The 17,566-nt window shown below is 37.3% G+C and overlaps 1 protein-coding gene across 4 annotated transcripts in view; it reads left to right on the top strand.

The window, feature by feature from the left end:
• LCLAT1 (lysocardiolipin acyltransferase 1) overlaps positions 1-17,566 on the top strand; it is a 109,891-nt gene that overhangs the window by 26,643 nt on the left and 65,682 nt on the right. For 2 of the 4 annotated variants that reach the window (XM_056487629.1, XM_056487626.1), the window contains 4 exons: positions 4,734-4,854; positions 5,311-5,602; positions 10,654-10,822; positions 12,831-13,029. In XM_056487629.1, the coding sequence (XP_056343604.1) occupies positions 5,574-5,602; positions 10,654-10,822; positions 12,831-13,029 (397 nt within the window). In that variant the 5' untranslated portion in view covers positions 4,734-4,854; positions 5,311-5,573. Of the gene's footprint in view, positions 1-4,733; positions 4,855-5,310; positions 5,603-10,653; positions 10,823-12,830; positions 13,030-17,566 lie in introns of those variants that run through there. The other 2 variants (XM_056487627.1, XM_056487628.1) reach the window with 1 other exon arrangement.

Here is a 17,566-nt window from a genome sequence, read left to right as displayed (position 1 = left end):
TGTCCTTTGATTATTAGAAGCTACTCTGAGAGTTTCAGCATCATGTTTACTTTCAGACAACACAGAGAGAAGCCTCAACCTGGTGAGGAAGAGAGGGAAGTGGAATGTTGTAAGCAACTATTTTTGACAAGTCCATAATTAGTAATTTCCCCAATAAAAATATCACTCCCTCAATATGCATTGCAATGAGCTCATTAAAAGCATTTTAAGAGCTGTGGTTACATTTGAGAATCCTTTTATGAATGCAACTAGAAAGATGTGCTTGCTTTCTCACATACATCCTTAGTTAGTTGCCCAATTACTTACTAATGAGCATGTTTTATACCTTGAAGTTAAATTCTTGCTTGTTTCTGTGATATTACCGTGCTAATCAGAAAGAGCAAATTCTTTCCAGGAATTCTGTGTTTTTGTGTAATCTTTTTCCTGAAAGGTCAGGGCCCTTGGTAAAAGGGGAAGCACACACCAGGGTGTGTTTCCACTTGGAAATAACTGAGAAAATACTAGATCTTCAAGACTCTAGTAGCAAAAGAGAAAAGGGGGGAAAAAAGGAAGAGAAGTCCTTAAAATGGATTGGTAGATCATAAAATCTTTCTGGTCCTAAAGAAAAGCCTAGATGTGGCTGATGTTAAACATGTGTCATGACTATAAGAGCTGCTGTGAAAAGATTCTTGATTTAAATATTTCTGGTAGCTTGACCTGTGCAGCCAGATTTGGGTAAGATTTGTCTAGTGCAAAGATTGACTCCTTGCATTTCCTATTTGATTCATTTTTTATTGTTATTTATTTTAAGGGGGAGAGGGGATACCAAGAAATAACCTTCTCTAGACTATTACTATTTCTGCCTTATCACCTGTTTCCTTTATCTTCCACATGATAGCTTTTGTGTAGGTCAGGGTATTTATCTTTTGGCCTCTCATTCTCTAGGTATGAGCAGTATAGTTTTCTGAATGATCCAAATGTTTTTGGTTTTTTATTGCTCCAGTGGCCTTTTAAAAGTTGGGGGTTTTTTTGTTTCTTTCCCCTATCACTTTTCAGCTTCTAAGGCACTTTTGTAGCAACATCAGTGGTACTGAGTCAGAGACAGGAAAGGAGATCACTTGGTCTGTAATGATGCCCCAGATGTTGTTGAGAGGCTCTTTATCTGTAGCTCTTGCAGCCTTTCCTTCTTGCCCCCCTTTTTTCCTAATAGCTGTTGTTAAGCCCAGAGCATTGCTCACGTGTTTAAAATCTAGTAGTCCCTGAGTAACTGTAATAGATTATTTCTCTGACTAGGTCACTTGCTGTTCTGGAATTATTTAATGGATACTTTGTTCTTAGATTGACTGGGATCTGTGTGCCTGCCACCGCTGGTCTGTCTAAAGCTTCTGCAGCTGCCAAATGTGTTTGCAGCTGACTTGAAGCTTGTTCTTACTGTACATGGACTTGGTCTTTGTGATGGGAAATGCAGCACCTATTGAACCACTTCTAATTATTTTTATAAGCTCCTTTCAGTTCTGACAACCTTTATTAGAAAACAAGTTTCTGTTTCAAATGAGCTACTATTTTGCATAATAAAAGACTAAAAAGCTAAAAATCATGGTCTTAGATGTTGCTTTTTTTTCCTGCTTGTATTCTGGGAGCTTAATAAAGTATTGCATAAGCGCTGGCAGATAAACTTCCCTGATTGTGTCAGCATTGAATTACTTCATTTAGCTTCTTATGCTGGTAATTTGTTTTAGGCTAAAATGACCTTGATAAATGCTTATGCAAAACATTTTGTTACTCATTTGTCTGTCAATAGCCCTGGGTCCTTTGCATGCCAAAAAATTTACCAGTAAGAGTCAAATGATGACTTACATCTTTGTAGGTGTTTGAGGGACCAAAGCCATTCAGCTTTAACAAGAAACATGAGTTGCTTTATTGTACTGTACTGATGAGACATTTTCTGGCTTTGAGAGCATTTAAGTCTGAAGAAAAATGTTTTACTGAATTAGATTCAGTAGCCCAGGAAGCAGAGGCAACATGACTGCATCAGGCTGCTACTGTGAGAATCCCTGCTGAGTCACAGAGCTTCATTAGCAGAATTACAGATGGACAAACTCAGTTGTGCATCTTCCCAGGCACAGCACAATACTTACTGATAGTTTGCACCCTGAAATGCTGTGCTAGAAATAGCTTTGAAGTCCTCAATCCACCTGAAGCCCTGGGGACATCCCTCTGGAATCCTGTCAGAAGAGAGCTTACCTTACCTGATGGAAAGAAGAAATTACAGAGCTGAAGAAGGGGTTGAAGCTACCCTTCTTAGCAGTGGTTTGTAATGTAATCCTAGAAGTAGTCAGATATGCTGTTGACTGAACCTACTGGTGGGTTTTACAAACGAGGTGTGAAGGCTGCTGTCTAGAAGACTGAAAAGCACAGCAGATATTAATTTCTGACAGTAAGGTCCTGAAGCAGAAATACTGCTGGTTAATAGTGGGACAGTAGTGGAACTCAGGGGTTTTGACTATGCTTTGGGTATTTAATAGAATGAAAACAGGATTTCATGCCCAGAAATGGAGCAAATGCAAATAAACTCTTTGCTGCTGCTTTCAGTGGGAATGGAACATTTATAAATTTTCTGCAGAACTGCTGCATTTTTCTTCTTTTGCTTTGGAGCCTGCCAGGTAACCCATCTATTGTTGTTCTATGCTTACCTTGGAAAGCAGCCAGCCTGTAAGCACAGCTCACTAGAAAACTACAATTTATGTGACTTTTAAAGTTGTTATAAACTTGTGATACTTGCTGATGTGTAAGTATGCTTCAGAGTTCTGTGTACTCCTGACACAAAGGCAGCCCTGCAAAATTTCAAGTTCTCAAATGGAATTTTCCAATTAAATGGCTAGAACATTTTTAGTGTTATTTGCAAATGGTTTTTTTCTTTTATATTTGTCTTGGAAATAGATTTTTAAAAGCCTGAGACGGTTGCAGAGACTCAGAGGCTTGGCAGAGTAATATTCCATTGATAATAGCAATTTATCTTTATTATTATTTAAAAAATAGTGACACAAATTTGTCTGTAGGTGCTCTTCTCCATCTCTCATCTAAGTAATGTTGAGCCAGAATCACTTACTTGGTGGGCAACTGAAGAGAAATGTCTAGGCTTTCTCTTCAGTAATAATTCTGAGAGTAGATAAAATCTGTAATCTGATCTTGTAACTGATTTTAGGTGGAAACTCACTTACTTCAGTAAGTTTGCTGTTGGGATTTTTAGCATGGGGCCTGCTGAACTTTTGCAGCATATAGTGGGCTACTGAGAAAAGGAAAAAGTAGTTTAACAATTGTTGTTGCTCTATAGATGATGTCTGTCACAGTATAAAAGATGCTAAAAAAGAACAAAGATGCATGGGGTAAGAAAAACAAACCACACTGCATTATTACCCATCCAGAATCAAATCCATTTGCAGCATACATTACAGCTGGAAAAGGAGGAATTATTTGGGTTAATATATTCTGTTTTATAACTGAGAGAGTTTTTTGTAGAGGGTGGTCACAAATACAGGGCTCTCAATGAAACTTTTTCCAAGTTGGATACCTTGCTTAAGGCCTCTGAAAGTCTGCTTTTACATTCCCCTTCTTTATTTTCATAATTGCACTCTCTGAATAATATGAGTTAGCAAAAGCTGTGATGCTGTTACTGTCCTGGTGATAGTCCCTGGGTTTCCTGGGCTGCATGAGTTTTGTTCATATGCCTTTCCTGTATTTCTTCTGAGTTGTTAACTTGATGAGAAAATTCTGTCTTAATGAGGGCAAAAAAGCCATTAGAAGTTTCATGTATATCTCCTTCTCTGAGAGTGATTTTTAGTTCAGTGCCAGTGGTAGAGATTTAAAGATACTCCTCTGGAATTACTAGTTTACTATTTGAGTAACTATTCTTCAGCATGAGTTCCTTTATTTCTGTTTCCCCACTGAGGATTTTATTGTGAAATAGATATTTCTGAAATTACAAATGTCACCCCTTCCCACCAAGAATAGCTCTGAACTGAAGTGTTGGGGTGCTCTTATGCAGGGGAAATTTATTGGTTTGTTTGTAACATCTCCAATTACAAAGTGGAATATTTTATCTGTTTTTCATAATTTGTTACCCATCAATGTTGGTCAGCTTTTTGGTCTGCTGTAGACTTTGAAAACCAAAGGAATCAGATTTGCCAGCTATTGACCACGAGTAACTTCTTTGAAAAATAGACTGGGCCTCGAGCTGACCTGCAGGTTTTATATAAAGTACTTAATAAACCCCTAAAACTGACACTGTTCCATGTTTATTGCAAGGTTATGTTGTTTTTTTGTTTGTTTGTTTGTTGTATATAAAAGGCGTGACAGGAGGAATACAGCAGCTGTTTTCCTCTGCCAAACCTTTTCTTGATGACTTGTCATCCAGGGCACTGTATTTATATTTTTTGTTGTTTAATACAAGTTTGTGGGGCCCCAGCAGCTTGATGGATAGTGCAGAGCATAACTGTATGCATGGAAAGCCATGGAGAAGTAATTCAGAATTATTTGTGTCTGTGCAATATGCATAACAAAAAAAAATAAAGAAAGAAAAAAAAAAAAAAAAGAAAGAAAAAAAGAAAAAGAGGTAGCTTTTGGGTGTAAAAGCTCTTGTGCAGTTCTTCCTACAGCAAATTTGTCAATTCATCTAGATTTTCTGCTTATAGTAAGGAATAAAAGCAAGCTACTTTTCCATAAATCATTATTTGTTTGGTTTGATTTTTTTTCAGGAAGCAGCTATAGCTATTGCATGATACCCTCTTACAAATGATTTCAAATACCTTAGCTCATGTGTTCATTCAAGCTTTATTGGTCTAATGGTTGTCTGGAGCAACAGTGGAAATGGAACAGGTAAACAAGGGTAAAAAAGCATCAGACTGATTTGATGTCTGTACCCTGACTGAATTATCTGCTTACAGTGTCTAAAGGCTGTACTGCAAAGAATCTCAGCCAGCATTTTTGCATTTGGGAAGACACAATTACTTGGAAGAACAAATTCAATATTCTGTTAAATTCTTATTGAATTATAATAGATTAAGTCTTGGCAAATAAAAGACATAATAAATTGTAAGATGCAGTAATAATCATATTTTATTTGTAATATTTACAGAATTTCCTCATTAAGTTTTGTACTTTTTATTTTATGCATGTGTAGCTAATATCTGCTATACTGTCAGGGGTGTGGCTTGTGATGATAATTACCTTTTATTGCCCTATCCTATATTGTTTTTATTGTATCTCTTGAATTGTAGAAAAAGGAAGTAGTTTTAGTGGTCAAGTGCCTGTTTCTTCACATATTTTTTTCAGTGATAGTGATCTGTGCCATATCTGAATGTTCCTTAAAATACTGAAGTGCCCAAGAGAAGGATCAGAAATAAAATGTAGTTCATGAAGAGTTCTGTGGAGATTGATGGACCTTCCTGCCTGTGCATGGACTTCTGATTAGAGTGACTACCTCTGCAATTAATAATTCAGCTTCCTCCTGCCATTGCTTCCCCTAGAACCTCTTCTATTTCTGCAGTTCTTTTAACTGAGGCGCAAGTGAGAAGTTACGTGATCAAAGAGATGGGATGAGTTGTAGATCTGGAAATACAACTGAGTAAGTCTGCACTAACTTTGCTGCTAGCAAGTTTCTTTTTAAATACGGTGCTATGTAGAAACTAGTTTCTTGTTCTGGGTGCAAGAATTGATGAAAATTTCCTTTGAAATGCTGTTATGGAAGGAAGCCATAAAATGTTCAAATAGAAAAGTGTGGTGATTTTGTTGGACTTGAAACATTCTGCTAGAATGTGTCATTTCCACTGCAACTTTGCTTGGCTGATGTTGTTTGGGCACCTGCTCTCGTTTGCATCACTAGAGCTGAGAAGGGCTGTCAGTCTCCTGTTCTCTGGTCTGGATGATTTTGTTTAGTAACATAAAACAATAAAAAAGGGTCGTTCATTTGCTGGTTTGTTTAATGGACACCTAAGTAGTTGGCAAACTTAGTTCCCCTCTTGCCCACCTCCTGGAATTTCAATTCACGGCACCCAGATCAAAGGTTTTAAAATTTGTTGTGAAAATGGTATCTTCTGATTTGGAAATTACATTTCTGAATGCAAAATTGAACATGGGAGCTGGAATATCCAGCTCACCTGTTTCACTTGCCCTGCTTGGAGGAAATGCAAGTTAAATCAGTTTGTAGTTAAGTGCTGGCTTTCTTTGCAGAACTGTTAGTGAAGAGGCATCGCTGTCTGTCTGTGTGAGTTTCTGCTTGATTTTAATGGAAGATGTTTACCTTTTGTACTGGTAATGGACTGGAAGAACATTGAATCCAGTGCCTACTATTTCCCATTCAAGTTTGAAGACTAATGAGCAGTTTTATTGCCCATGCTGATTGAATGGAAACGTGCTGACCAGTAATCATACACTGTTGTTTTACTGGCACTAAAGAGCGTTTCTTAATTTTTTTCAGTAGTATAATAAAAGTTGATTTGCTCACTTTGTAGTACCAAGTGCTTGAAGATTTCTCTTGTTATCAGGCAGCTGGCTCTGTCAGGTAGTACTGCTCAATGCACTGCTGAGGTTGAAATCTCATTTTACATTGAGCCTAGAAGATGAATTAACTTGTTTGTACAAGCACTTTGAATTAGCTGGGAGCTGTTAAGGAAGCATGAGTCATGTGGTTGAGTCTTGACTATGCTGAGACTTCTAGACCTTAAAGTTCAGAATTTTTTTGCTTCTTATAAACTTATTTTGCATCCTTTGCCCATTTGCAAGCCATAGAAGCAGTTGTGAAGAAAAGTTTTGTTGTAGAGAAGTCTGTTGAAAACCTGAAATCATCATCACATCAATGTCTGTCATTTCAGTTGAACCTTCAATAGGAGCATTTAGATGTTAAACAAAACAAGCCAAAATCCAATCACTGGAAGGTACCTTTGCTTTATGTTACTATGCAAATATTTTGTTTGCATAGAATAACAAAATAATTTCAAGTAAATATTCTAATAAAAATTAAGTTAAAAAAAAACTTTGGGAAAATATTTTCTCCCCTTGTAGACAAGAATTTTTCAAATTAACTGAAATAGAAAGGAAAATTGTATTTAAAGAATTATTGTTTCCAGTTACCTGGAGACAGGGCATGTTTTCCTTCTGCTATGGCAACAAGAACATGTGAAGTACAGTACCCCAATAACTTGGAGTTCTGCCACAAAATAGATGAAGACTTACAAGCCCAGTATGAGGGTGCTGTCTTTATCACTGTTTGCAGCTTTCAATCTGAATTGTAAAATAATTTTGAATGTCTTCCCCCAGCTCTGACTCACACAGCTAATGGAAAGTGGCTTTAAGATATGTAAAGGCCATCCTACATGGTAAGGGAGATCATTGCCTTAGAGAGAGAGTTGTCAGCAGCAGTAAGAGAATACTTCTGTACTTTGGAAATACTTGCTTTGTCCTATTCCTGTCGAACGCTGTAGTTAATTTCTTGGGTGTCTCATCTCTGACATGAGTCAGCTCCAATTTTCTTTGTTTTGAGATTTTTCACATTTGTGTTAGATCATTTTCCAAGTCCTCATTAAGTACTCCTTCTTTGGCTGGTTTTTAATCTTGTTTTGAGGTTGCAGGCACATATTTTGCATTGATTTGTAGCTCTTACTGGTTGAATGCAGGTGTTAGTTTGGGATGGCTGACATATGTTAGAGACAGCTTGTTTCTAAGGTAGATATTTAAGGGCTGAGGAGTGCAAAAGGATGAAAATTGTCAGTTCCCTCCTGTCTTTGGTGGTAGGTTTGGAATGGTAAATGGGTAGAACAGGCAAGGTGTGCAGAGCCTGGCCTGGCCCAGCTGTGTGCCAGCCTTGCATCCTCAGCCCTTACAAACTTGTGCACTGCACTCCCAGGTGGGTCTGCTGAAGCTTTCTCCCTTTCTCTCCTTTGTTGTGGTGGAGCTAATTGAGAGACAAAATCTATCTGTCACTCTAGATAAATGTATGTGTAAGGATATATAATGTGTTATATAGAAGCAATAAGCAAAATGCAGTATTTATCACACTAAAAATGTGGCTTTAAGAGTGGTAAATGGCATCGATTGAAAACACACACTGTATCTTTTGTGTCTAGAAATAAACAGCACAATGTTTAACCCAGTGCAATACACTATAACTTATAATGCATACTCTGGAATGTAAAAGAAAGTACTGCTTGGTGCCAGTTGAAGAGAAGGAAATTCAGAACTTCCTCAGGTCTTTTCCATAGTTCAGATACTTTCATCTAAAACAAACAAAAAAAAAAGCATTAATGAGACAGTCTATCACAGAAAATACAGCAAGATTTTTTTCCATAAATCTTTGATTGTGTGTAACAATTTGAGGGAAGAACCCATGTGTAAACTGTGAAAAGGACAGTCTCTAAATAAGTGACCCACATTGCTTTTCTAAGAGTCTAGAAGGATGACAGAGCAATGTCTCCTCCCATTAGCTCTGGGGATACCTGTGTGTAGCAGTCAGGTGTTTGGAACTGGAGCATGTCCTCCATCCCTGTTTCTTGGCAGCCTTTTGGAGCCGTGGTGTCTGTCTGGCAAATGTCACTGTGTCTGACTGATGGCTCTGAGAACCTCACAGAGGAGCAGAGCAGCTGGCTAAAGCCTAACAAACACCTGTTCTGTCTGCTAGTGAGTTTTACCTGTATTAAAGTTGTTCCCAGTTGTTCAGATACATTTGCTCCTCAAAAATGCCTGTTTAGATGAAGCACATAGAATTTTGATTCTGTCTGCTGCCTTTTGCAGTAGGTCTTGAGTCTTGATATCAAGAGAAGACTTTTTCTTCTGGTCTTGCTACTAACTTGCTACAACTAATAATTCCTCCCCAACCCCCTCTTTCTGTTGGTTCCTGTTTTTTTCTGGGTTTTTTTGTTTTGGGGTTTTTTTGTCCTCTTCTGCCTTTATCTTGGACTTCCCCCACAGAAGTTTGCAATAACAAATAGAAAAAGTCAGATGGAACTTCAGGGTCTTATTCTTCAAGGATCCCTTAACGTGTCAGGATTGATCCTTGCATTGCATATGTGCAGATGGGGTTATTTAGTTCCTGCTTTTGGCAGAAAGGAGAGAGATCTTTACTCCAGGATATAAATAGTACGTATTTGTTTGAATTCAAATTTCATTGTGTCAAAATCTTTCTGATATCAGGAAACATTTGTATTTAGTGTTGCTTCTTTTACTGTGCTGCAGAAGTAAGTTAAAACAGCTTCCTATATATCCTTCTTGCATTAAAAATTTGCATGGCCTCTTGTCTCAGCCTTTCTCCAAATACCGTACAGTTTAGGAAATTGTTTAAACCTACAAGTATCTCAGAGTAGAGCTATTTTCTTGTTGCTTGTCAACATGAAGTAGCAGTTGCAAATTTCATCTCCTAGCAACCCTAGCATTGCCGTTCCTTGACTGTCAAATACTTTGCTGTGCAAACATCATTGCTATGGACATTGTACAAAAAATGCTTGAGATAAATCATGTATGTTACAATACACAAGGCTTAATGGATTGCTTTTCCATTACTCATTTTAAAATTAAACCCAGCAGCTTCCTGTCCTGAAGTCCTGTCTATCTGTTCTCTTACAATTTCTAAAATAGCCTGTCAAAAGAAGGAATTTGGTAAAGTGACTAAAAAGTGACTTCTGCTTAACCTTTGATTTTATAAACAATTGGCTGAGTCCAAAATAGATGAAAACAGTCTATTTTTAGGGCCTAATTTAGAGAATTGATATTTCCACATTTGCTTTGTCATAGCTGGTAGTAGCTAAATTGTGAAAGCTTGTAACTGTTAGAAATGCTTGGAGGATTGCTGAGTGTTCTGCCATAATGCACTAAGGAGCTCAGTGTACTGTACATTTCAATTTATAATAAGACAGTGTAGCTGATAGCATAGACACTGAAATATTTCAAGTCTAGACTATGCCTTAAAAAACACAGGCTATTGACTTTTTGGTGCAGCAAGTTGGAAAAGAACTGATAAGGGCAATTTGTTCAGCAGACTTCAAAAAGTGATGAGTTTTTCAAAGCCAGGGTGGGTCGGGGTGTTTCTTGCTTGCCTTGTTGGGGTGAAAAGGGAACTGGTGTTTTAAAAAGGCTGGTCAGTCTTTTCAGGTTTGAGTGGTTTGTGATGGAGGTCACACATAGAACCTTGTTAGATGTGGAAGATGAGTTTCTGCAATGCTCTGTTTAGCAAGAAGAAATGGGATGGAGAAACAGAAGAGCAAAGTTTCCTGTCTTTAGAAAATGGTAACGTTGGTATTTCACCACAGACAAAGATAATGGCCAAAAAGTTTAATGTAGCTGGTGTTCTCTTATATAGCCCTTTTGTACCTTTGGATAATAAAAATAGCTTGCTGAAGGTTTTTGAGTGGAACTACATATTGTAATAATGAGAGGTTATTATGATGTAGCTGATAGTTTTATGGCCCCTTTAATATCCCAATTCACCTTACAAATCACTGTGTTTATAAAGTCCTTCTCTTACTGCTGCTGGGGAAGAAGAATATTTTGGTTGTGTTTGCTGTTGTCCTTTGTTATTAGCTGTGCAAAAAAGCAGGAATATAATCACAGACAGAGCTCACAAACTTGAAGAATTGCATAATTACTTTCAGTTTGTGTCTCTAATGTAATGCCAACCCTGTTTTTCAGAGCCATGGTGTCATGGAAGGGGATGTACTTTGCACTTGCACTATTCTTGGGAAGTTTCTTTGGAAGTATCTTCATGCTGGGCCCTTTTCTGCCTTTGATGTTTATCTCGCCAGCCTGGTACCGCTGGATCACTGACTGCATTGTGGCCACTTGGCTCACACTCCCTGTGGTAAGTGGCACATAATCCAGGTCTGGGCAACTGTCCATAATCCCACAATTTAGCTTGTTCACCAACACTTTGGATTTTATTTTAAGGTTTTTAAAGCTATTTATACTTCTCTCTAAAGAAGCCCTACACACTTATTATCTGTGGAGAATTAGGATTTAGCTCAGTATTCTAAACTGTGTGCCTATTTACAGTCCCCCTCTTCTTTCACAGTTTATGTATCAGCTAATGCTCTGTGTTTATTTTATGCTTGAAAAGGCCTTTTTATGACATCTTCATCCAGTGTCAGTCAGATGCAGAAAGGAGTAGGTGAAACTAGTAAACAGAAGGAAGTTTTGTTAAACTGTAAACTTCCTAAGTGAGATGTCTTGTAAACTCATTCTTTGGACTGTGCTCCAAGTATTGTACTAGGAAAATTTTCCGCTGTCTGGTACATTGTTGTCAACCTTCACCATTCTGTTACTTAATCCTTTTAGAATTTAGCCCCTGTAGTTGTATAAGGAAAGGCAATGTGTATGGGATCTGTCTCTTGTTCCATTCTCTAAAAGCTGGGGGACTTTGTTCCTCTAGGCCATTAGAGATCTGTTTAACTGTTTCTGAAGTAAAATGCCATACTGGTGTGCAGAATAATGTACCTTGTGGCATAAAATAAGTTTTATCCTTATTGCATATGAAATAGTTTCTGCATATCAAATAATTTCTGCTTTTGTAGAATAGTTTCTGCCTTATGAGTTTTAAAAGGGCCTCAGCTGTTTCTTATTCTAAAACTTTTGTAGTTTTTATCATGACTAAATGCAGTCAAGTTAGGAGGACTGGTATAATCACCAGTAAAGGAAATAGATTGTTATTTCTGGTCATGATAAAATTTAACTGAGTATTGATACAAAATAACTCTCTGTTTGTCTTCAAATTTTTTATCATTTCAAACTCCCCAAAATCTAATACCAGTCTCTTCGATTAGTTGCCTGGGCTTTAAAATTCTGGGTTATTAAAACTAGTTTGTGATAACTTTTTCGGTCTAGAAGTTTGATTTTTAGCCCTCAATAGAGCTAGACCAAAATAATTTTAATATCATTATGAAAAAGATCCTGTCTTTTAGAATCTTGGGGACTTAGGTTCAGGAGAGGAGTCTCGAAAAGATTTTGCATCCAACCATTTTGAGGCTCAGATGTTGTCCACCTTAGTTTTCTGTCCTTACACTCACTGCATTCTCAGTCAAGAGAAGCCAGTTCTTGGTTTGTGTCTCCAAACAATAAAGTTCTTTTGTACCAGTTGGACTCCAGCAGGGAAACTCTGACCCTGACCTCTATGTTGTAAGAAATTTTTGCCTTCCTAACTCTGCTATCACATTTTACTTCCTTTCTAGGAGTCAGCAGGGGACAGTGAGGTGGGTCTTAACTGTTTCAGTTTAGTTTGGCTTGTACTGAGCACACACAGAGTTGGCAGAAATATTAACAGAAGTTGTTTCACTTTCTAGAGCTCTGTTTAAATCCCCAGTGTTTGTTCTTTTTTTTGAGGAAGAATGGGGAAGAAGAGAGTAAGGAGGTAATTTGAAAGCTCTTTAAGGCCTGTAGAGGTCCTGTGGTATTTTGCTGGTTTCTTTTTCTGTGCTGACTGAGTTGGACAGTGTGCTGCCAGTGACCCTGACCTTAAGGGCAATAGATACTTGTGCAACCAGTCTCTCCTTAGATTATCTACCAAGTTATAATCCATACTGACTCACTTACATTACTACATGATAGTGTTTCTGGAAAACCAGGGAAAGATAAGTCTAATGCAGTGATGGGAATAGAGTGCTTTTTAAGAAGTGCTGCTCAGTTGTTGTTTCCTCTTCCATTAAACAGCTATTCCTGCAGAAAAGCTGGCTGCTTTATTAGAAAACAGAAGTTTGTTTACCAGTTGTAATGTGAGTGAATCAGTGAAATTATATAATTCAAATTAATTTTTATTGCTAATGGGATGATGCTTTTCTTCTGGGAGTAAAGCCATAATACTGAGATACTATTTCTAGGCCTTGCTGGAAATGGTGTGTGGTTCCAAGGTGGTTGTCACTGGAGATGGCTTTGTTCCTGGAGAAAGGAGTGTCATTATCATGAACCATCGCACACGAATGGACTGGATGTTCCTGTGGAACTGCCTGCTGCGATACAGCTACCTCAGACTTGAAAAAATCTGTCTCAAATCCAGTCTCAAAAGCATTCCAGGATTTGGTATGTCACTAAACCCTTTAATTTGAAAGGAAAGTATGTTTAAATTATGTCCAGCACAGTTCATAACCTGCTAAATGACATAGGTTTAAATTCTGTTTCAGTATTTAAAAAAGCACTTGTGTAAAATATGTGGCATGTGGAGCAATTAAACCATAAATCTCTTGAGGACACCTGGACTACATGCCTAAGCATGTCTTTTTTAAGATACTACATGTACTGCTGTTTCTTGTAGGTAAATATATTTCTGCATTACGTACCAAAAGCATTTTTCAGGATGATGAAAAATGGTTTTCATTTTTTTCAAAGTCTCTTTCAGCATTGTGGTTTGGGTGCTGTATCACCCCCCATTCCAAATACTCTCATCAAGCTTCTTTCTTCATTATCCAATGTATACTATTGTGAAAATTAAAAAAAAAGCTCTGTAGGCAATTGCAAAGTTAATGGTTCATTTTAATAACTAATTTTAAATTGAACTTGGCTATGCAAAATATTCTGTGCAGGATATGAAATCATCAGGATTTATATTGATGTAGGCTGGAAAGAGATCTGAGTTGCACGTATTCAGAGAAATTGTTTCAGATAATCCAAAAATTGTTGCACAAATGGTTTCTGAATAAATAGGCAGACTTATCTGAAATAAAAGCATCTCTGCATTTTATTTATCTCTTAGATTTATTTGCTGTTTTATACAAAACTAGCTTGGGCAGGATATGCGTCAACTTTATGATGTCGAAGGAGTAACCTTATTTATGGTTGCATTTTGTCAGGCCATTTATCTGAACAGATAATTTTGGCAGGATTCCATCCTGAGGAGCTCTCCTACTGTTGCATTAGATTGCATTCAGTGTTGCATTGTGTTGCATTCAGTGCTCTTTAAGTAACAGCAGCAACAGGGTAATGTGCTTTTTTTTCCTAACAGCCACATATTAAGGTCAGTTTTAGTTGACAAAAGACAAATCTCTTATAATGTGACAGGAAATGAGAAAATGCATATTAGGTATCTTCATTATACAGCAGAGATGTTTTGAAATCTTGGAATCAGCTGCATATTCAACTTTTTGTAGCAGTGATTGAAGATGAAATCAGGAGTATCATGGAGGAGATTCATAGATTTCTCTCTTCAAAAATAACATATGTTTTATTATTAAAAAATAAAACCCAACCATTTGTATGTGTCCTTGTTAATGCTTTTAATAAAATTGGCAGGTCAGCTCCAGGAGCTTGGATGTTAAGCTGTGCTTGGTAAAATTTGGTCCCTGAAAGGGAGTCCTTCAGAGATTGATTTTTAAATTTTTGTTTTTTAAATTAAATTCTCAGTTTTCTGCATAAACTGAGCATATCTAACAGATTTAATCAGTGGGCTCGGGCAGATGGATCCATGTCAGGTCAATATGAGCAGACCATGATGCCATCTTTGTTCTGATGTAGCAGCTTAAGCCACTAACAAAATTCTGGAGTCATCCTCCACTTTGTGGTGTAGAGGTGACACATGCTGACATTTGCTCCTCTTGTTTCCACTACAGGATGACAACTTCTGGTGGTAGAGCTGACACCTGGCTCTGTAGTGTTATAAACCACTATTTTTATGCCAGATCCCCAAAAATTCACCACAGTATGTTGGCTTTGAGGACTTTGGTTGCAATTTTGTGCATTATTGCTTATTTTTCAGTGTTGGGTTTTTAATCACAGAAGGAAAGTTCAGCTAAACTGCATCTTTCACTGAAGCCATGATTTGATGTCCTAAAATTCTGAAAGATAATCTTCTATTTTATCATAGTGTATCTGAAGGGAGGCCTTAGAAATGCATGTCTCTGTGTTCAGCCAGGCTGTGTTTTGGGTGGCATTTTCTTGCAAAAATGAAATATTCTGTATATGTATGTAATTAGAGGATTGTTGGAAAGTGATACTCTTGGGTTTAATGAAGATTGATGGAACAAGATGAATCTGTATGAAGTTTTCTGGGGCAGGAGCAGTGCAGAGAATGGTGTCTAAACCCTAAATCTCATCAGTGACAGGAGAATTTCTCCCACTTATTGCTCTAGGCCATGCTGTGTTATATGATGAACCCTTAATAAGTGTTTATTTAAGTTCTTGGTTTTTGTGTCCTGTGTTTTTTAACTAAAGATTTTATTATATGAGCTTGTAAAAGCCAGAAGATCACTTGGAAATCAACCAGATAATTTCAGTGCACTGCATCTGTAATTGATAATTTAGATGTTAATCATTTGTGATATTTCAATGAGCTACTTTCATCATGTCTTTCAGTTTTATCTTTTCATATATTTATATGGATTAGTTGTACATAGTCAGATGTATATGATTAGGGACGTTTGATACATTTCCTAAATGCAACTTCTAATAGATCTTAACCTAGTGATAATCATGCTTTGAGTTTCTGAAATATTTGAGTGAATATACCATATTTCTTTCAGTGCAATTTTTTTTGTGATCTTTCAAATGCCTTTTTAAAAAAAAAAAAAACAAGCATTAAATTTAAAATTACGTTTAAGATAAGGTTTGTAATGCAAGCCTTCCGTATCCATGTTTCTGAAAGCCTTGCTGTATACAGCATAGCACTTTTGTTGTTATAAGTAGTTTCCCATTTGGGTGTAAAAATAGGTCTGTGAGAGATTATGCTCTTTCCAGTGTCATATATGATAGGTGAAGGGCAAAGCTGGGAATGGAAATAGATCCAGAGTTCTTGTGGCCCCCTTTGTAGGTTAAAAGTGTAAAGGTATCAGATTAAATGAGTCTGTATTACAAGTAGACAGTTATTTTCTAGTTAACTATAATTAAAATAAAAAGATTCACTATTTCAAGGAGACATATTGAGTCATTGATCTAGTTCTTAAGTTATTAATTCCTCACATTCCAGTGTATGAAAAAAAACCTTAAAATTGATTAAAGGTGAGCTTTAAAAAAAGTCCAAAGAAAAACAGATGGTCTTTTCTTCCTGGAACTTTAGCTTTGGCTTGATGAATTGTGTGCAGTAAAGTTTTAAAAAGAGATATTACGTTTCAGTAATCTCAATTTCAGAAACATTCTTTCAGCATTTCAGTACATCTTGCCAAAGCTGGCGTCTGGAGGGAGCACTACTGTGCTCTTGGCTGTTGCTGCAGTTTCTCATCTGACATCATCAGAAGCTACTGACACATTCTGCAGTATCAGTTTTCAAGGAGAATTTCTAATGGCATTGACAGTTTCCTGCATGGTCTGACATGATAGAATTTCTCTACAGTACTTGTAATAGATAGGAGCAATTAATATTCTCATCTATTCTCAATTAATTAGGAGTAGTTTGGGAAGGCATACAGATTATGGTGCAGTCATGTTCAGCATGTGCTATGGAACACATACTGTTCCAGTAGGTACGAAGGAACGTACAAGGTAGTGTGAGATGACCAGATAATGACTAGGAAATGGTTTTAACATTTTTCCTAATAGTTTCATTTGTGAAAGTAGTCTTGTGATAACTAGTAACACTTCATTGAGAAGAGTAATGTGTTTTAATGATTGACAAATTGAATGTTTTGGATAAACTTACAGTAATATTTGAATTTTAATGGTTAAATATACCTCAACATGTATGGGAAAAATAAATTGAAATTTGAATTTAGTGTGAGTGCTATCAGATATGTAGGAAAAGAAAACCAGAGGGGCTTATGTCAGTGCATGGCTGCCACTTGAGATAATATTAATTCTAGTTTTGCTTAGTGCAGATGGAAAAGATAAATACCATTCTAATTCAGTGTAAAAATGTAAAGTATGCAGGTGTTGCAGGCACCACTGATGGACATATCTTGAAGACTTCCCTGTTTTGAAAAGGCTCTCTAAGGCTGCTAAAGGAGGGAATTATAGTTGAAGCAGACTGGGACAGGAGCAGGTAAGGAAAGGACAAGATGACAAAGAAAAAAGAGGAGGCTAAGGAAAGCTGACAAGCCTGGAGTAGTTAAGAGCAGAGATAACTGAGTAGCTCTGTGCAGATCTTCATCTCTGGATTCAAGTTTTTCTGTGGCTAACATTGCTCTCAGAGAAGGTTGCAAGACATAGGAGCTTTTTGTCGTTTTTCACTCATCTGTTCACTCACATGTTGTAGCTCTCAAAAGCTGGAGTCAAATGCCAGGGGATAAAAAAAAGGACATTTGCTCTGTTTCAGCACTGGGCTTAGCCCCACCAATCTTCTGCTGCACGTCAGTTGATCCATTATAGCTGTCCAAGTGTGCGAGCCTCGCCTGAAGCTAGCTCAAAGTAATTTGAGTCATCTTGCTTTTCAATGAAGCAGGGCAAAACAACTCAAATTATCCTGCCTTTGCCACAGGCTAAGAGCATGCACACCGACAGCTATGATGGATCAGCTACCATGAAGTAAAATATTGTTGTCACTAAGCCTAGAAAATTTTAACACTTAACTCAATTGGGGTATAGCTAAAGCAGCACGCTGTGGAGGATCTGTGCACATTTGTATTGGCATGGAAGTGCTGCCACAGCTACTTCTGTAGGTAGGGATGGAAATGCTTCAGCATAAAGCTTCTTTGCT

The sequence above is a fragment of the Oenanthe melanoleuca genome, chromosome 3, assembly GCF_029582105.1.
Source record: "Oenanthe melanoleuca isolate GR-GAL-2019-014 chromosome 3, OMel1.0, whole genome shotgun sequence".
Lineage (NCBI taxonomy): Eukaryota > Metazoa > Chordata > Aves > Passeriformes > Muscicapidae > Oenanthe > Oenanthe melanoleuca.
Note: the sequence above shows the minus strand (reverse complement) of the source record. Positions and strands in the feature narration are given on the sequence as shown.